Below are 21861 nucleotides of genomic sequence, written 5' to 3' on the forward strand. Positions count from 1 at the left end.
TTTGCGGCTCGGATGCGGACCCATTCACTTCAATGGGGCCGCAAAAGATGCAGACAACACTCAGTGTGCTGTCCGCATCCGTTGCTCCGTTCCAAGGCCCCGCAAAAAAAATATAACATGTCCTATTCTTGTCCGTTTTGCGGACAAGAATAGGCATGTCAACAATGGGCCGCCCGTTCCGCAAATTGCGGAAGGCACACGGGCGGCTTCCGTTTTTTGCGGATCCGTGGTTTGCAGACCGCAAAAAAACGGCACGGTCGTGTGCATGATGCCTTATTATTTAGACCACTTTGGAGTGTGTGGGTGAGTGGGTTTTTGATCACTTTTTTTTTTTTATTATTTAAAAAAAAAAAAATTATGAAACAATGAAAAAAAGACAAATTGGTCATGTAGATTTTTTTTCCTAGTTATACCTTCTACCCTATGGGATACATATTTTAATAGTGATAGCTTTTTTTTTAAGTGGCGGTGCCAAAGATAATTTATATTTTCACTTTATATTTATTTTTATCTTTATTTTGGAGAAAGAGGGATGATTTTAATTTTAATATTTTAAATATCCATCCTTCTTTAAAAGCCCTCCTAAGGGATCTGAAAATGCGATCTTTAGATTGCTTCTCCTATAGACTGCTGTGATTTAGCATTTGCAGTCTAAGGCCTCATGCACACGAACGTTGTTGTGTTCCGTTCCGCAAAATGGGGTTCCGTTGTTCCGTGATCCGTTTCCGTGTGTCTTCCTTTATTTTTGGAGGATCACCAGACATGGCATGGCAAAAATAAAAAAATGCCATGCAAATGATAGGAAAAAAACTGGCGCGGACACGGATGACAATCTTGTGTGCCTCCGTGTTTTTTAGCGGTCCCATTGACTTGAATGGGTCCGCGAACCGTTTTCCACGAAAAAAATATGACAGGTTATATTTTTTTGACTGACTGGAACCACGGACCATGGACGCGGATGACAAACGGTGCATTAGCCGAGTTTTCAACGGACCCTTAGAAAGTCAATGGGTCCGCAGAAAATCATGAAAAACGGAACAACTGACACGGAATAAAACAACGGTCGTGTGCATGAGGCCTAAGGGTTCATGCACACAAGCGTGTGTGCCCCGTTCCTGTATTGCAGACAGCAAACATCCCATTGAGGCCTCATGCACACGGGCGTTGTGCGGCCGTTCTGTGCATTGGGGACCGCAATTGTGGTCCCCAATGCACGGGCAACATCCGTGTAGCGGGCCGGACCCTTTCAACTTAAATGAGTCCATGGTCTGTCCACACCGCAAAAAAATATGACCTGTCATATTTATTTGCGGTGCGGAATAACTGAAAGAAACACCACGGAAGAACTCCGTAGTGCTTCCGGTGTTCCGTTCCGCATCTCCGGAATTGCAGACCTATTCAAGTGAATGGGTCGACATCCGTGATGCATGGTGCCCAACGGCCTCGTGCATGAGGCCTGACTTGAATGGGTCTGCAATCTGCAAGATACAGAGTGGTATGGAGCGCAGGCACGGATCAGAAGCCCGCGGAAGCAGTACAAAGTGCTTCCAAATAATTTTTCTCTGTGCTTCTGCATGTGCAAACAAATAGAACGTGTTCTATCTTTTTGTGGTGCGGAATGTAGCTTGCGGATCACAGACCCATTGAAGTGAATGGGTCCACATCTGCAAACTGCCTGCACTCGGCTGGTACCTGTGCATTGCGGACCACTATATGTGGTGCAGCACTCTTGGGGAAAGCCACCTCAGATGCTGTGGTTACAAAAGACCATGGCATCTGTCTGCGATCGGCATTATGGTCAATCACAGACATTAGCCCTCCTGGGTCTCTTTTAAAACAGCAGAAACCCAGAATCTAAACAAACCTGTCTCGGCAAACTACACTTTGCTGAAACCACTGCAGCTTTCTGGATTTCAATTATCTCATCTGGGTGAGATATACACACCTTCCACCACAGTAGATATAGATAGATATACAGATGTAAATAGATACAGTAAATTATGATGGATGGATGGATATAGTAAATGATCTCTCTATTATATTATATTATATTATATATATATATATATATATATATATATATATATATATAATTACACTGCTCAAAAAAATAAAGGGAACACAAAAATAACACCTCCTAGATCTGAATTAATTAAATATTCTTCTGAAATACTTTGTTCTTTACATAGTTGAATGTGCTGACAACAAAATCACACAAAAATAAAAAAAATGGAAATCAAATTTTTCAACCCATGGAGGTCTGGATTTGGAGTCGCACTCAAAATTAAAGTGGAAAAACACACTACAGGCTGATCCAACTTTGATGTAATGTCCTTAAAACAAGTCAAAATGAGGCTCAGTAGTGTGTGTGTGGTTTCCACGTGCCTGTATGACCTCCCTACAACGCCTGTGCATGCTCCTGATGAGGTGGCGGACGGTCTCCTGAGGGGTCTCCTCCCAGACCTGGACTAAAGCATCTGCCAACTCCTGGACAGTCTGTGGTGCAACGTGACATTGGTGGATAGAGCGAGACATGATGTCCCAGATGTGCTCAATTGGATTCAGGTCTGGGGAACGGCCGGGCCAGTCCATAGAATCAATGCCTTCGTCTTGCAGGAACTGCTGACACACTCCAGCCACATGAGGTCTAGCATTGTCTTGCATTAGGAGGAACCCAGGGCCAACCGCACCAGCATATGGTCTCACAAGGGGTCTGAGGATCTCCTCTCGGTACCTAATGGCAGTCAGGCTACCTCTGGCGAGCACATGGAGGGCTGTGCGGCTCTCCAAAGAAATGCCACCCCACACCATTACTGACCCAATGCCAAACCGGTCATGCTGGAGGATGTTGCAGGCAGCAGAACATTCTCCACGGCGTCTCAAGACTCTGTCACGTCTGTCACGTGCTCAGTGTGAACCTGCTTTCATCTGTGAAGAGCACAGGACGCCAGTGGCGAATTTGCCAATCTTGGTGTTCTCTGGCAAATGCCAAACGTCCTGCATGGTGTTGGGCTGTAAGCACAACCCCCACTTGTGGACGTCTGGCCCTCATATCACCCTCATGGAGTCTGTTTCTGACCGTTTGAGCAGACACATGCACATTTGTGGCCTGCTGGAGGTCATTTTGCAGGGCTCTGGCAGTGCTCCTCCTGTTCCTCCTTGCACAAAGGCGGAGGTAGTGGTCCTGCTGCTGGGTTGTTGCCCTCCTACGGCCTCCTCAACGTCTCCTGATGTACTGGCCTGTCTCCTGGTAGCGCCTCCGTGCTCTGGACACTACGCTGACAGACACAGCAAACCTTCTTGCCACAGCTCGCATTGAGGTGCCATCCTGGATAAGCTGCACTACCTGAGCCACTTGTGTGGGTTGTAGACTCCGTCTCATGCTACCACTAGAGTGAAAGCACCGCCAGCATTCAAAAGTGACCAAAACATCAGCCAGGAAGCATAGGAACTGAGAAGTGGTCTGTGGTCACCACCTGCAGAACCACTCCTTTATTGGGGGTGTCTTGCTAATTGCCTATAATTTCCACCTGTTGTCTATCCCATTTGCACAACAGCATGTGAAATTGTCACTCAGTGTTGCTTCCTAAGTGGACAGTTTGATTTCACAGAAGTGTGATTGACTTGGAGTTACATATATATATATATATTTTATACTTCAATGCTGGGAATGTAGGATTGCTATCATTATGTTGATTTCTCTATGCAGTTATTTGACTGATGAGATGACACCTGAGGTGCTGTTGTCACTATGGCATCACAAATAGGCAGCGATGTCATGTGATCACTCCTCTGAAGATGCATGCTGGGATTTTTACTTTCACTTTGCAGCAGCTCCGCCCACACAGCCTCTCATCAATGTGAGCATGATATGCTGAATGCAGTAGAAAAATTATATGTACACAGTATATCTCTCATGATACAAATACCTCTTGGCTTTAGTTATTGTCTGGGGCACTTTATTGTTTTTATACTTATGGTGGCCAACCCCTTTAATTATTATTTTTTATTTTATTTAATAACTATTTCCCTCCTTAGGGGCTAGAACCTGGGATCTTTTGATCTCTTGTCCTATTCACCCTGATAGAGCTCTATTAGGGTGAATAGGTGTCACGGCTGAGAGTGGGGGAAACCCTCAACCGTGCAATGTTATATAAATAAGGAAGCTGCTAGGCCAGGACAACAGAATCAGGAAGCAGGTCACCTCCTTAAGCATCCCTAAACTCTGACCCTGACTCCTAACCGTATGAGCCAACCCAGATGGTAGGAGGGCTCATACTCAGGAACCTCGGGTCCCTACTAGCCCTCAGGATATCCCTTGACTAAGAGCAGGGTAAGACGACCTGTTCCTCCTAGACACGGACGAACAGGAGTCTAAACTGATCAAGCTGCAAGGAAAGGGAAACATATACAACTTCCACACCTACCTGCCACAGACACATTGACTGGAACCCGTGCTCAAATGCTGATGTCTACACCAAACATAGAGGGAGACAGCACACACACATTAAACACACAGGAACCAGATCCATAGCTGCAATAAGGTAAAACACCACACAAACGTAAGCTTAACATCAGTACATGTTTTATGACCACAAGGGTGGCCCTCACTGGACAGATGGTATAAGACCAGGAGGATGACTCCAGCATAAGGCATGGCTGGAGTACCCCTCAGCTACAGGGATGTAGCAGAGGCTAAATAGCCCAAGTAGCCACACCCGCACACACAAACTAGGAAAGGAGTTAACCCTTTCAACACCAGACAAGCTAAGTGTCACTTAAAGGGGAAATGCACAGATAACATAAATCCCGGGCACACCAAACATAGAAAGTGAACACATACATACATATGTTGCCAGATGCAACCGCATGCCTTGACAGCGAGCTGCCTAGCAACCAGCTCAGGCTGCTACACTGCCAAACCTCATTATGTTGCCAGCGGCAACCACACGTGAGACAAACATACAAATTGTCCTCACCTGCGGTAGACGACAAGCAGATCGCTGGCAACTGCATGCGACACAAAGAGTCACAACCATAGGCCGTGACAATAGGACTTTACACTCTCCCTGCTGCCCCGTGCATAGTGCACACAGCAGCACGGAGCTTACCATCGCAACCAGGGCTTCAGTAGCGTCCTGGCTGCCATGGTAACCGATCGGAGCCCCAGAATTACACGCCTGGGGCTCCAATCGGAGCTGCCACTGCCACCAATGAAGAGGAGGGGAGAGGGGACCCTGTGGCCACTGCCACCAATGAAGAGGAGGGGAGAGGGGACCCTGTGGCCACTGCCACCAATGATTTTAATACTGGGAAGGTTGGGGGGCGCACTGCGCCACCAATGTTTTTAATACTGGGGGGGTGGGCGCACTGCACCACCAATTACTTTAATACTTTGGGGGGGGGGGGGGTGAGGGCACACTGTGCCACCAATGTTTTTAATACTGGGGAGGCCGCACTGCGCCACCAATGATAATTAACGTTTAATACAGGAGGCGGGTGTGTCGGCGGCAGAATCGCACAGCCGACACCCTGCCTCTGACAGGGAGCTGCGATTAGTGGCAGCAGTTAGCCCCTGCCGTTGATCGCAGCTTCCCGTCATATGGGCTGGGCACCGCTTCCTGTATTTGTATTAGACGTTAACTTTCATTGGTGGCGCAATGCACCCGCCCCTCCTCCTCCCGTCTCTCCACATTGGCAGTGCGGCACAGGGGGGAGGGCGAGAGTGAATCCTTCTCCCCTGTGCTAATGAGGGAACATGGCGCGCTGACAGCAGCTCTCATGTTCTGTGATACCGCGCTGGACGCATTATCGGCAAGGTTAGATGCCGATACCGATAACTTAGAAAATCATGAATATCGGCCGATAACATCGGTAAATCCAGTAGATCCCTACACTCTAGTCAGCTAATTAATCCAGAACACCTGCAAAGGGTTCCTGAGCCTTTAAATTGTCTCTGTCTTGTTCAGTAGGAATCACAATCATGGGAAGACTGCTGACCTGACAGTTGTGCAGAAAGCCATCATTGACACCCTCCATAAGGAGGGAAAGCCTCAAAAGGTAATTGCAAAAGAAGTTAGATGTTCCCAAAATGCTGAATCAAAGCACATTAATAGAAAGTTATGTGGAAGGGACAAGTGTGGAAGGAAAAGGTGCACAAGCAGCAGGGATGACCGCAGCCTGGAGAAGATTGTAAGGAAAAGGCCATTCAAAAGTGTTGGGGACTTTCACAAGGAGTGAACTGAGGCTGGAGTTAGTGTATCAAGAGCCACCACACACAGACGGATCCTGGACATGGACTTCAAATGTTGTATTCCTCTTGTCAAGCCTCTCCTGAACAACAAACAACGTCAGAAGCGTCTTACCTGGGCTAAAGAAAAAAGGAACTGGTCTGTTGCTCAGTGGTCCAAAGTCCTCTTTTCTGATGAGAGCAACTTTTGCATCTCATTTGGAAACCAAGGACCCAGAGTCTGGAGGAAGAATGGAGAGGCACACAATGCAAGATGCTTGAAGTCCAGTGTGAAGTTTCCACAGTCTGTGTTGGTTTGGGGAGCCATCTCATCTGCTGGTGTTGGTCCACTGTGCTTCATTAAGTCCAGAGTCAATGCAGCCGTCTACCAGGAGATTTTGGAGCACTTCATGCTTCCTTCCTCAGTCGAGCTTTATGAAGATGGTAACTTCATTTTCTAGCAGGACTTGGCACCTGCCCACACTGCCAAAAGTACCAAAACCTAGTTCAATGACCAAGGGGTTACTGTGCCTGATTGGCCAGCAAGCTCGCCTGACCTGAACCCCATAGAGAATCTGTGGGGCATTGCAAAGACAAAGATGAGACATGAGACCAGGGGCCCAAACCAAATACTGAGTACATATGCATGATTATACTTTTCAGAGGTCCTACATTTTTCTATTTAACATCCTTTTTTTTAATTGATTTTCATGTAATATTCTAATTTTCTAAGAGTGTGAATTTGGGGTTTTCATAAGCTGTAAGCCATATTTATCCAAATTATAACAAAGGCTTGAAATATCTCTCTCCATGTAATGAGTCTCATATATTAGTTTCACCTTTTAAGTTGCATTACTGAATAAATAAACTTTTGCACTTATTCTAATTTTTCGAGTTTCACCTGTAGGAAATGTATTGGCATTGTAACTTGCAGTCATGTAAGTATACATGATCAATTTGGAGACTGGCAGAATCCAGAGGGATACCAACAGAAAGAAAAAAAAAAAATAGGAAGAATCCTCATGCACACGACCGTATGAATTTGGTGGTCCACAAAAGATCTGCAAAAAATACGAATGACATCCGCGTGCATTCCGAATTTTGCAGAACCGAACAGCTGACCCCTAATAGAACAGTACTATTCTTGTCTATGATGCAGACAATAATAGGACATGTTCTATTTCTTTGTGGAAACAGAATGCACACAGAGTAACTTCCATATATAATTAATAATTTTTTTTTTTTTGCGGATCCATTGAAGTCAATGGGTCCGGATACGGTCCGCAAAAAAAACGAACGGACACTGAAATGAAATAAGTTTGTGTGCATGAGCCCTAAGAATAAGGACCCACAACTACTTTGGCCACCACATACATCACAAGACCAAAGGTTGTGGTATAGCACTGACTGCAGTGCAAGTAATAAAAAGTCAAATTAGCATGACTGTGACACAAGAGTTGCAGCAAATCCAGTGTTGGCATGTAGTCTCAGCCTTGCCAGGATAGGAGGACAGGTGCTTCTCGTCCTTTGTAGGAGAGATCAGAGGTGTGACTCTTACCACTCCACCTCATTTGTTTTCCAATTTGGGATTATATAGATGTCCCCTATGATGGAGGAGGACAGGGCCCTGTCTGTATGCTGTGCTGTTGGTGTGCATTTATAGATACTGTAAATGTAAAGGTATGCACTTGCGGGCTTGTAATCTGCATGCAGCATATGTGCTAGGGAAGTAAAACGGGGAGTCACTGGTTGAGAAGGATCTGGGTGTATTAGTAGATCTTAGACTAAATACCAGCATGCAATGCCAGTCAGCTGCCTCTAAGGCCAACAGAATTTTTTCTTGTATTTAAAGAGGTATGGACTCACTGAACAGGGATGTAATATTGCCACTATTCAAAGCATTGGTATGGCCTCGCCTGGAATACGCGGTTCAGTTCTGGGCACCAGTCAATAAAAAGGATGCCCTGGTGTTAGAAAAAGTGCAAAAGAGAGCAACTAAACTCATAAAGGACCTGGAAGATCTTAGCTATGAGCAAAGATTAAAATAACTGAATTTGCTTATAGGGTTGCATCGGGTATCGAACTTTCAATGCCCAATCGATACTTTTGTACCCGGATCGATGCGATACCGGGATTTGCTGTTTTCGGATACTAGACTACGCTATTGCACAGCCTAGTATCTTTTAGAGAACATGGCACACGCCACCCTCAGCGCTCACCATGTTCTCCTGAGCTGGCACAGTGGAGAAGGAGGCAGTCCCTCCCTCCCTCTCCACTGTGACGCGGCTGCCACTGGCCAACAATGAAAAGAGTGGGGAGGGGGGCTGTGAAGTTGCTGCTGCCACCAATGAAGATGATTAAGGCTACTTTCACACTGGCGTTTTGGCTTTCCGTTTGTGAGATCCGTTCAGGGCTCTCACAAGCGGTCCAAAATGGATCAGTTTTACCCTAATGCATTCTGAATGGAAAAGGATCCGCTCAGAATGCATCAGTTTGCATCAGTTCAGTCTCCATTCCACTTTGGAGGCGGACACCAAAACGCTGCTTGTAGCGAAACTGAGCCAAACGGATCCATCCTGGCACACAATGTAAGTCAATGGGGACTGATCCGTTTTCTCTGACACAATCTGGCACAATAGAAAACGGATCCATCCTCTATTGACTTTCAATGGTGTTCAAGACAGAACCGTCTTGGCTATGTTAAAGATAATACAAACGGATCCGTTCTGAATGGATGCAGACTGTTGTATTATCTGAACGGATCCGTCTGTAGATCCATGACTGATCCGCACCAAAACGCAAGTGTGAAAGTAGCCTAACATGATTATAATACTGAGGGGGAGGCAACTGCGCCACCAATGCATATGATTAACCCTTAAATACAAATGTAGGCTGCAGGTGCTGGTGGTATCGCATACCCAGCAGCCAACCTCAGTGATGGGGCATACAGCGGGTCCGCAATACACTGGTACCGGCCATGTACACCACGCATTGAATGGGTCCGCAATCCGGGAGATGCAGTGCAGAATGGAAGCATGGATCGGAAGCCCACGTAAACACTACAGAGTGCTTTCTTGGTGTTTCTGTCCGTGCCTCCGCACCGCAAAAAAATGGAACATGTTAAATTTTTTGATGATGCGGACGGATCATGGAATTCAAGTTGAATGGGTCTCGATCCGTCCCGGCTGCCGCATGGATGTTGCCCGTGCATTGGGGACCGCTAATTGCGGTCCCCAATGCACGGAACGACCGCACAACGGCCATGTGCATGAGGCCTCATAATCTTGTTAATTATCTTTATTGGTGGCACAGTGCGGCCCCCCACCCCAGTATTATAATCATTGGTGGTCCAGTGGCCACAGGATCCCCTCTGCCTCAGAATATTCATTGGTGGCAGTGACCGCTTCCGATCAGAGCCCCACCAGTGAAATTGCGGGGTTCTAATCGGTTACCATGGCAGCCAGGGCGCTACTGAAGCCTTGGCTGTCATAGTAACCTCCCTGTGCTGTTCTGTGTGCACAAAGAACAGGGCAGCAGGAGCAGTGTAAAATCATATTCACCCTAATAGATCTCTATTAGGGTGAATAGGGAAAGGGATTAAAAGATCCCAGGTTCTAGCCCCTAAGGGGGCTAATAATTGTTTAAAAAAAAATGTACATATAAAAGTATATAAACAATAAAAAATAAACATATTGGGTATCACTGCATCCGAAAAAGTCTGAACTGTTAAAAAATGTCTCCTATGTGGTGAACGCCGTAACAGAAACAAAAAGCAAACAAACATGATTTGTCATTTTCTAATCACCTTGTCCCCCTCCAAAAAAATAAGCCGGACGTTCCATGAAATATGGATTGCACACGTTTGTTTGTTTGTTTTTTTATGTTTTATTTCTTATTTTATTTTTCATGGTATCGAGTATCGCAATACTTTTTTTATGGTATCAAAATTTTCGTATTGTGACAACCCTATTTGCTCAGTCTTGAAATAACGTCTAAGGACATGATTAATCTATTCAAATATATAAACGAACCATACAAAAAATATAGAGAGAAGCTGTTCTGTGTTAAACCCCGTCAAAAAAACAATGGGCCACTCCCTACGACTGGAGAAAAAAAGATTGTCGTTAGAGGTGACAAGCATTCTTTACAGTAAGGTCTGTGAATCTCTATAACAGCCTGCTGCTGGAGCTGGCCACAGCAAATACAGTAGATGGCTTCGAAAAAGGCTTAGATGACTTTAATTCAAAATTGATGCTTATGACAATGCATAGAAATCTGTTCTGCGCACCCTTTACCCTTGGCCCAACCCCTTTTTAAAAGGAAGATGGACATTGATCCAGGGATTTATTCTGATTGCCATATCTGTAGTTGGTAAGGATTTTTTTATTATTTTTTCCTTCATAGGGCTTTATTCTTTTTTTTTTTTTTTTTTTGTCTTCCTTTGGATCGATATAGCTTGATTACATGTTGGACTCTTGATGTCTTTTTTTTTTTTTTTGTCTCTTTCCAACCTTAACAACTATGTAAGAAGACAGGATGTAAGCAGTTGCTGTTTTATACTGGCGGTTTTAGGAAAAATGGAAAACCTCATTATTTGTCTGCTAATATCGGCTCCAATAAAGCTGGATGTTACACTTGTGTATGACACTCGAGTTTTGTTTCTATGTATTTTCATGTATAAATGATTTATATTTTTAATTTCTGTTCTAGTGAATCTGACCGGAAATGAAGACAAAGTTGGAATGGAAGACTTTGAACTGCTGAAAATTCTAGGCACTGGAGGTAAGACCTGACCTCTAACATTCACGTGTCTCATCATATAACTCCTTCTGTTGTTACACATGAAACCTTTCATTTTGTAGTTTATGTATATTTTACAGCATTTTGTGACATGCATTATCTATTGCTGCAGTCAGGCTTTTTTAATTCTAGTACCATGCCGTCCAATACAACTATATAATAATATCAGTATGAAGTTAAAGTGACTTCCCCACCAGCGCCGTAGTACTACAGCGCGCTGATTGGATGGGTGCAGGAGCTGCGCCCTCCCGATCAGCTGCAGGGGTCCAGCTGTTCCCATTAGACGGACCCCTGCTGTTTGTTTCCACCGATGCTGGTGCAGATGCCGGCGCATTAACCCTCACTATGCCATGGTCAGCAGGGTGTGTGAATGGAGGGAACTCCCTCCTCGTCCCCATCGGGTCCCCGTGCTGCTATGACGGGGACCCGATGTCTGGGAAGGCAGCCCGATGTCTTCCTTAGGACGAGTTCACACGAACGTGTGTGACCCGTGCCTGTGAAGCGACCCGCATATAGAGGGCTGCAATGCTCGATCACCGGCCGTAGGTCAGCCGCATCGGATCGCGGACCCATTCACTTTAATGGGTCCGCGATCCGGCCGTTCCGCTAAAAGATAGGACTTGTTCTATCTTTTAGCGGAACGGAAGTACGGGACGTAACCCCACGGAGGCACTCCGTAGTGCTTCCGAGGGGTCCCGTCCTGTGTGGCCGTTCCGCGATTCCGGATTAGCGGACCCATTGAAGTGAATGCGGAATTCACACGGAACTGTGGCCGTGTATTGCGGCCCGCGATTTGCGGGCCGCAATACGGCCACAGATCACACACGTTTGTGTGAACTTAGCCTTAGGCACTGTGCTGCCTTCCCTGTTAGGCCTCCTGCACACAACCGTTTTTTCCCCCCGTTTACTGGCTGTTTTTTGCGTTCCGTATACGGTCCGTATACGGAACGATTCATTTCAATGGTTCCGCAAAAGAAACGGAATGTACTCCGTATGCATTCCGTTTCTGTATTTCCGTTTTTCCGTTCCGTTTAAAGATAGAACATGTCCTCTTATTGCCCGCAAATCACGTTCCATGGCTCCATTTAAGTCAATGGGTCAGCAAAAAAAGGAACACATACGGAAATCTATTGAAAATGTTATGCCCAGCCCAATTTTATCTATGTAATTACTGTATATGCCATACGGAGAAACGGAACAACGGATCCGTGAAAAACGGACCGCAAAACACTGAAAAAGCCATACGGTCGTGTGCAGGAGGCCTTAGCCTGTGAGATTCAGCCCCCTGAATCTCACAGACAGGAAGGCTGTAAGTATATTACACAGTGTAATACACTTACAGACAATGCATTACAATACAGATGTATTGTAATGCATTGGAGAGGGGATTAAACCCCCAAAGGTTGGGGGGGGGGGGGGGAAGTTAAAATAAAGTTTCTGCATAAGAAAAAAAAGTAGACATATTAGGTATCACATGATCCACCCCGTCAGGTGAACTCTGTAAAAAAAATAAAAATAATAATAAGTACCAAAAGTGCAATTTTGTTTGGTCACCTTCCCTCACAAAAGTGTAATACCAAGTGATCAAAAAGTTATATGTACCCCAAAATGGTACCAATCAAACCATCATCTTATCCCGCAAAAAAATGAGACCCAGCATAAGACATTCGATCAAAAATTTTTAAAAAATATGGCTGTCAAAAAATGGCAACACAAAAACATGATATTTTTCTTTTGAAAAATGCTTTTACTGAGATAAAACTTAACAAAAATAAATAAAATGGACACATTAGGTTTCACCGCATCCATAACAACCTACTCTCTGAAAATATCACAATCTACCCCATAACATGAATGCTTAAAAAAAATAAAAGTAAAAACTGTGCCAAAACAGCAATTTTGTCACATTGCCTCACAAAAAGTGTAATACCATATTATCAAAAAGTCAAGTCAAAATGGTACCACTAAAACAGTCATCTCATCCCGCAAAAAATGAGACCCTACCTAAGACAATTGCTCAAAAAGTAAAAAAAAGCTCATAAAATGGCAACAAAAAAGATATTTTTCTTGTCAAAAATGCTTTTACATTGTAAAACCTAACGAAAATAAAAATAGGCATATTGGGTATCGCCACGTCCAAAACAACCTGCCCTACAAAAATATCACATGACCTACTCTGTCAGGTGAACGCTGTAAAAATGAATAAATAAAAACTGTGCCAGAACAGTCATTTTTTGTCACCTTGCCTTACAAAAGCCAAGTGGTGCTCCTTCCATTCTGAGTCCTGCCATGTGCCCCCACAGCAGTTTACCACTACATATGGGGTGTTGCCGTATTCAGGAGAAAATGGGTAACAAATTATGGGGTGCTTTTTCTCCCAGTGCTCCTTGTGAAAATGAAAAATATGGGGCTAACGCAACATTTTATTGGAAGAAATGAAACTTTTTATATCCATTTCATCACCATGACGTCCACACAGGAGGTTGACCCATGACTTCTGTAGGGGCAGGAACAGAGAAGAGGTTAAATTGCCCCCTCCCACCTCCACTCACCAGTGTTCCTGTCCCTACTGAGGCCAGGGGCGGAGAAGAGTCTCCCTGCGCATCAGGAAGATGAAGAGGAAGCTATCCTTTTTTTCTTTTCCTTTTTTTTAATTTTTTTTTTATTTTTACTTTAGCTCCAGGAGGTCCGAGGACGGTCTCCTGGTCTTTCTTACCTTAGCTCCAGTGGGAGCTCCCCAGTCCGCCGGCGGCCGCGTGCTTATGCTGGGCTGGGGGTATCGGGAGGACTCGGGCCTGCATGGTTCCTCCTCTCCCCCGATGGGGCGGGCAGTGTAGCGACGTCACTTCCGGGTCCCAGTCACGTGACCAACCCGAAAGTCTTCATGGACGGGAGGCAGAGCAGTATAAGAAGCGGGCAAGCCACGGCAGACGCCGATCTGAGGTCTGAGTAAGTACCAGATATCCACTGGCACCCCCAGCATGTCGGGTCCTGAGCTGCAGGTTTCTATGGAGCCTGATGCCCCCATACTGCCTCCCATAAGTTCCCCTGGTGGGACCCCTATTTACTTAAACTGTTAAATTTCTTGGTAAATCCTCATGTCTTTCCCTGACGGCTCTCCTCCATCTTTATTTTTCATATCCCCAGGTTAAGGAGGCACAGAAAAAGATTAAAAAGCCTTCCCGTTGTTTAACTTGCTCAAAAAATTTACCTGAGGGATATGCAAAAAATTTATGCAAGGACTGTATTTTGGACGTAATCCGCCAAGAACAGCCTTCGCTTATGGAATGCATCTGTTCGGTGGTTCAGGAGGAGCTGAGAGCCGCCAGGTCCGGGGTACCCAATCCCCAACCTCAATTCCCTAAATGGCCAAGGATAAAAGATATTTCTTCTTCGGATTCGGACATGGAGGATGAGGCTTCCTCCTCCAGACTGTGGGAAGAGGACGCCTCCCTTTCCGAAGTAGAAATTTCGGAGAGTGATAAGAAATTCTATTCCTCTGCTATGGAGATGCACGACCTATTTAAAAGCGGTTCGTGCCACCATGGGGATTGAGGAGGCCCAATCCAGGATGAAATGTTCGGGGGGCTGAGAGTGAGAAGGGCAATGGTATTTCCCATAAATGAGAACATCAGAGACATGGTGTTGGAGGAATGGTCTGAACCAGAGAAAAGATTGGGAGTATCCAAAGAATTCAAAAACCTTTTAGTTTTTGACCCATCTCAGTCAAAACTGTTTGATGAAACTCCAAAAATAGATGTCCAGGTGGCAAAAGTAAATAAAAAGATCGCTTTGCCATTTGAAGATGCGGCTCAGCTTAAAGATGACATGGAAGGCAAAGCGGACGCCCTTCTAAGAAAATCATGGAAGGCATCCATGTACGGGCTCAAAACTAATATAGCGGCGATGTCCGTGGCCAGATCCATGTTCTTGTGGCTGAATGAACTGGAGAATCATTTAAGGAACAGAACTTCTAGGGAAGAAATCCTTTAGTCCTTACCACTACTGAAATCTGCTACAGGGTTATTAGCTGACACCTCGGCTGAATCCATTAGATTCAGCGCCAGGGATGCAAACTTATCTAATGCTGCTCGTAGAGCGCTATGGATGAAGTCCTGGTCAGGGGACAAAGCCTCAAAGATGAAGCTCTGCTCAATCCCCTTCTCAGGGGAATACGTGTTTGGCCCTGTCTTAGACAAAATCCTAGAGAAGGCTGCGGATAAAAAGGGCTTCCCAGAAGATAGACCCTATAGAAGGAACCAGTCCTTTCGTCCTTATGCCAGCCAGAACAGGTCCTATAAGGGCAAATCAGGCCGCTGGGCCTACCCTAAAGGAGGTAAAGGTAGGGGTTTCCTTTTCAAACCCCAGACTAAGTCTGACGACAAGCAATGACGCCATTGTTGGGGGGAGGCTGAGAGCCCCTGGGAGAAGATAACAAAAAATCCCTGGGCTCTGGAAATCATTTGTTCAGGATACAAAATAGAGTTCACTTCCATCCCCCCAACAAAATTCGTCATCACAAATGTAGTCTCCAGAAATTCCAGGCAAAACATTCTTTCGGGTGTCCAGGACCTAGTGGAAAAAGGAGCGGTAGTTCCAGTCCCAGTTTCCCAATTAAAACAGGGATACTATTCGACTCTATTTCTAGTAAGAAAGAAAGAAGGATCATTTCGCACGATAATAAATCTGAAGCACTTGAACAAATTTGTCCTATACAGGAGATTCAAGATGGAATCCCTGAAGTCGATTATCCCCTAATAAATATGGGAGCAGCCATGTGCTCGGTCGATTTAAGGGACGCATATTATCATATCCCAATCTATCCCAACCATCAAAAATTCCTGCGATTCGCAGTTCAGGACTTGCACAACCGGATCCTTCATTTCAAGTTCACAGCCCTCCCATTCGGGATCTCATCTGCTCCGAGACTCTTTACAAAACTGGTAATAGAAATGGTGGCACCTATGAGACAAAAGGGACTCAACATAGTACCATACCTGAACGACTTTTTGATCATAGGCGATTCAAGGACTCTCCTTCTACCTCACTTAGAAACATTTTTGTCCCGTCTGGCGGAGCTGGGCTGGATAGTGAACAGGTCAAAGTCTGTTCTACATCCCTCCACGAGCGTGACCTTCCTAGGTGTAAACCTTTCTCCCTCAGGTCAAAATCCAGGCCCTCAAACAGAAGGTAAGAAGATTCCAATTGAAAAGAGAATGTTCTATAAGAGAGGCGGTGAGCCTCTTGGGCCTTCTAACTTCCTGCATCCCCTCAGTAGAATGGGCTCAGGCACATTATCGTGTCATGCAAAGCTGGATTCTGAATCGGTGGAACAAAAAATTAGGATATTTAGACCACAGGTTGGGGATCCCAAGCTCCGTAAAGATATCCCTATCCTGGTGGACAGTGGAGAGAAACTTGTCCAGGGGAGTCCCATGGAGCAGATCCCCATCAATCACAACCCTTACGGACGCCAGCAAATCAGGTTGGGGGGCAAAGGTCGAAGACAGATACTACCAGGGCTCCGGGGGGAAGGAAACGTCCAATCAATCTTCCAATTTCAGGGAACTGTATGCTGTCTGGAAGAGCCCGAATGCAGCCAGGGAGCTTCTAAAAAAACTGCCATGTAAAGATCCTATCGGACAACATGACAACTGTCTCATACCTCAGACACCAGGGAGGTACACGCTCAAAAAGACCCCAGAGCGTTGCGGAAGAAATATTCTCCTGGGCAGAGAAAGAAGTGAGATCTATCTCGGCAGTCCACTTGAAGGGCTCTCTGAACCAGGAAGCAGACTTCCTCAGCAGACAGAAAATAGACCACTCAGAGTGGTCATTGAAACAAGAAGTGTTCGAGACGATAACCAGGAGATGGGGCCTCCCCACGATAGACCTGTTCGCCTCAAAAGGAAATATGGAAAAAGGTTTCCTGAGGTTTGGTTCTATCTCACCAGACCATGAGCAAAACCAACATCCAGAAGATCCTTGACTTCTTACAGAACGGTCTGGAGATGGGACTTACTCTCTCTACATTGAAAGTGCAAATCTCCGCACTTAGTACCTTCTTCGACACCAGTCTCGCTGATCATAGGTGGATTAAGTGGTTTATCAGAGCAGCAATCAGGCTTAGGTCCTCCTTAAAGGGAGTCTGTCACCAGCATTTCACTTTTTTAACCCTTCCCACAGCTCCCTAGCATGCTTACAGTTAATAAAAACGTTACCTCTGGCATCAATCCTGGACTTATAGAACCCTCAAAAACGATCTTTATAAGATATGCAAATGAGGGCTCGCAAGTGCCCAGGGCGGCGTTACTCTCTTAGGTGCCCTGCTTGCTCAGCCTTCTCATTGCGTCTGCCCGCCCATCCTTTCCCTCTGACCGCCTTTGTACTAACTTGTTATGCTGCCGATATCCCGCGCCGACACACTCATTCCTTTGGCCGGCGCATGCGCACTGCGATGCCCATTCCTTGTACGGCATCACAGTAACTATTGCGCATGCGCCGGCTAACGACGCGAAAATCGGCGTCATAGCCGGCGCATGCGCAATAGTTACTGTGATGCCGTACAAGGAATGGGCATCGCAGTGCGCATGGCCCGGCCAAAGGAATGAGTGCGCCGGTGCGGGATATCGGCAGCATAACAAGTTAGTACAAAGGCGGGCAGAGGGTAGGAAGGGGCGGGGGGGACGCAATGAGAAGGCTGAGCAAGCAGGGCACCTAAGAGAGTAACACCGCCCTGGGCACTTGCGAGCCCTCATTTGCATATCTTATAAAGATCGTTTTTGAGGGTTCTATAAGTCCAGGATTGATGCCAGATGTAACGTTTTTATTAACTGTAAGCATGCTAGGAAGCTGTGGGAAGGGTTAAAAAAGTGAAATGCTGGTGGCAGACTCCCTTTTAAGATCTCGTACTCCTACCTGGGACCTAAACCTAGTCCTTAACGTACTTATGCATCCTCCTTTTGAACCCCTGGAAGACTGCACAATAAAAATACTATCCTTCAAGACCGCATTTCCCATAGCCATTACTTCAGCCAGGAGGCTGGGAGAGATACAAGCACTCTCCATAAGAGAACCTTATCTCACCATCTCTGATGACAAAATCATCTTAAAACTAGATCCAGGATTTATGCCCAAGGTAGTCTCCAACTATCACAGAAGTCAGGAAATCATCCTTTCATCCAAAAAACCAGAGGGAAAGTGACTTCCATACTCATGACGTCAGACGCACTGTACTGAGATACCTGGAAGCCACAAAAAACTTTAGAAAATCTGACAGTCTTCTCATCCAGTTTGCAGGAAAGAATAGGGACTTGACGGTCTCTAGGTCCTCCATTGCCCGATGGATTAAAGATGCCATCTCTCTCTCCTACAAGCTTCAGAACCTGGATCCACCCGCAAACGTTCGGGCCCATTCCACTAGAGCAGTTTCCACCACCTTTGCAGAAAGAGCAGGAGCTTCGCTAGATGACATATGCAGGGCGGCCACCTGGTCACGCATACACACTTTTGTCAGACATTACCGCTTAGACTTATCCAGGTCTTCTGACCTTTCCTATGGACGCAAGGTCCTTCAAGCGGTTGCCCCCCCCCAAATGTATAATTTTATAATTCTCCTGTGTGGCCGTCATGGTGATGAAATGGAAAACCGGAATTAGACTTACCGGTAATTTTGTTTCCCATGAAATCACCATGACGGCCCATATTTCCCTTCCCCTTTTATTTTTATTTTATTGGTATGAAGTAATACCTTGTGTCTCCCTTTCGGGGTATGAGGTAATACCTTGAATTATTTTGCTTATGATTCTGGCACTCGGTAATCTTTGAAACACTGGGGAGTGGAGGTGGGAGGGGGCAATTTAACCTCTTCTCTATTCCTGCCCCTACAGAGGTCATGGGTCAACCTCCTGTGTGGCCATCATGGTGATTTCATGGAAACAAAATTACCAGTAAGTCTAATTCCGATTTTTCACCGCCATGTGTTTCAAAATTCAGTAAAAAGCATATGGGGTCAGAGTGCTCATTACACCCCTAAATAAATTCTTTGTGGGGTGTAGTTTCCAAAATGGAGTCACTTTTTGAGAGTTTCCACTGTAGGGGTACGAAGAAAAGGACGCTAGACCTTAGGTAGATAGGCAATATTTTGGTTTCAGCAGTATTCCATTTATTCGTGAGACAAAGCGTTTCGGGGTACTAGAGTCCCCTTTATCAAGTCTAAAATGAAGGTTAGTAAAAAAAGAAGAAACATGTATTGGAAAAACACAAAATATGTGCTCCTCTGTAGGAATATATATAGCAAATAATAATAAATATATAAATACAGATATATACATATACGAAAACATACATTGATAAAATGTACACCTATGTATAGAATAAAAAATATAATATATATATATATATATATAATGTGTAAAATATATAATATCAAAAATAATATAAAAAAATTCTAATAAAATTTAATGAAAGTTAAAAAAAATTTTTTATACTGATACTTTAGAATAATATCTATACTGTGAGACTGATCTGTATATTATATATTAATAACACCAATGAAAACCACTAGCATAAAAAGACCATATACAGATGTAGATCTTTAATACGGATGAGTATACATGAAGATCAACTAAAAACCCCTTGGTGTACCTAGTGCTCATGATATAAAAAAAAGGGGGGGGGGGGCTAATTGCTATTAATCCATAGTAGAAAGGCATGGGAAATACAAAGCTAATAGATTCCATAGGTTTAAAGAGAGACCCTATGGGATGTGGAAAGAAGCTGTTGCAGATATAATGTAACATGTCCACTAGCAAACGGGGTATTGATGTCCCGGAGACTTCAAATGAGCTGTAATTATTGAATGAATACGTGATGGGGTTAAAAACTATATATATATATTAGTCCGTGCAACAAACAGAAGGTGTTAATGTCCTGGCAGCTTAAACCAAAAGTTGCAATTACCAGACAAATGCATGATGTAATTAAGAAAATGTATTCCAATAGCTATTGTAGAAGCGCTTCAATAACGGAATATATTATCTGAGCCGGATGAGCTGGAAGAATGCCGCGGCTCGTTCACAGAGGCACGTGTAGAACTGTAGAATTGTACTGATGATGGCGACTTCCTGATTCAGAGCGAGATACTACGATCTAGGTTCACAAAGAAAAAATACCCGAAAAGAATTGTAGATAATGCGTTCATGCGGGTAAAAAATCAGAGCCAAGAAGAATGTCTGAATATAAAAAAGAAGAATGAGTTGGTCGAAACACCAAAAACCATGGATTATAAGACCTCTTTTAACCCCAACCATGAAGCCTTAAGAACCATCTTAACAAAACATTGGCACATACTCAAATGTGACCCGTATCTAAAAGACACCATACCGCAAAAAACGCATATTATATTCAGGAAAGCAAAATCTCAGAAGAATTTACTTGCACCGAGTAAACTGAAGAAGAAGAGTATTAACACAACCTCAGCTGGTTCGACGGGTCATCTGAAATTTACAGGCACTTACAAATGCAATCACAAACTATGCAAATGCTGTAATATTTCAAATCGTATACAGTCGTTTAAGAGCAATGTGACGGGGGAGGAATACCCAATCAAAAGTCTTCTGAATTGCTCATCCTCATGTTATATACTTGATGGAGTGTGGGTTACAGTATGTAGGCCGCACCATCCAGTCATTGAGAGAAAGACTAAACAAACACTGTTTGAACATCTCACGGGGCTACCTCAAACAGTGTGTCCCGCCATTTCCTGACCTCCCATAATAAAGACCCCTCTAAGTTGACAATTGCACCTATCGAAACTGTTACAGAAACAACTTCAGATAGATTCAGGACCTTACAGAAGAGAGAGATGTTTTGGATATTTAAATTACAAACCCTCGAACCCTATGGACTCAATGAGTCCTTGGAGAGCAAGTGTTTCTGACCAGCTCTCCGTCAAGTACAGAAAGAAAAAAGTTTTTCAGTTACACCCTAGTGCTTTTTACCCTGTACGCCCCCCACATAAGTCACGACCTATAAGTATGGTCTGGGCACATTTCTCCGCAGACCACTTATGGGACCCCTTTCTTTCCTTACTTCATTGATATATATATATATATATATATATGTATTAAGGCAGATTGCCTGGATTTGTGGGAGGGGCTGAGGTCCGCCTCCAGCCTATTTAGGGCACTCCCCTTACCTGGCTCCTGCATCATTGAGGTCTGAGCTTTTGAGAGAGGAGGTCGCGTGTGGAGTGTCTGGAGAGTTGCCTGCGAATCGCTGAAGTTCTGGGAGTTTTTCGTTGCCATCAGTTCTGGATTTGGAGCATTTCGGTTCTATTTTTCCGGCTTTACTCAGGTTCACTGTGGGTCACGTTTGCCCGTTAAACTGCGAGTCATCTATACGGTACAGCCGGGGCCTCACGGTTGCCCCTGTACCGGTTCAATTCATTTCACCAAACGCTGCACCAATGTCACTGTTTTCTCGTACAAGTCACCAGTATTTCATTTCTGTCACGCCTTGTTCATGCACAAATTTGTCTACACCGTACCACTATTCCGGTCAGCACCCCTGCGGCAGGCATGCAGTCGTTCCTGGGCAATCCCCATTTCTTTTCATTTCACCAAACGCTGCACTAATGTCACAGCTTTCTCGCCCAGGTCACCAGCATTCATTTCTGTCATGTCTCGTTCACACATAAATTTATCTGCACCGTATCACCACTCCGGTCAACACCCCTGCGCCATGCAGGCAGGGGTTTCCGAGTCATCCATACGGTACAGCCAGGGCCTCACGGTTGCCCCCTGTACCGGTTCATTCATTTCATCATACGC

At 44.9% G+C, this 21861-nt stretch overlaps 1 protein-coding gene across 1 annotated transcript in view; it reads left to right on the top strand.

Moving 5' to 3' along the window:
- LOC120981106 (ribosomal protein S6 kinase alpha-5-like) overlaps positions 1–21861 on the top strand; it is a 186652-nt gene that overhangs the window by 49961 nt on the left and 114830 nt on the right. The window contains exon 2 of the mRNA XM_040410595.1: positions 10940–11011. Coding sequence (XP_040266529.1) covers positions 10940–11011 — 72 coding nt within the window. The remainder of the gene's footprint in view (positions 1–10939; positions 11012–21861) is intronic.

Source organism: Bufo bufo, chromosome 10 (assembly GCF_905171765.1).
Source record: "Bufo bufo chromosome 10, aBufBuf1.1, whole genome shotgun sequence".
NCBI lineage: Eukaryota > Metazoa > Chordata > Amphibia > Anura > Bufonidae > Bufo > Bufo bufo.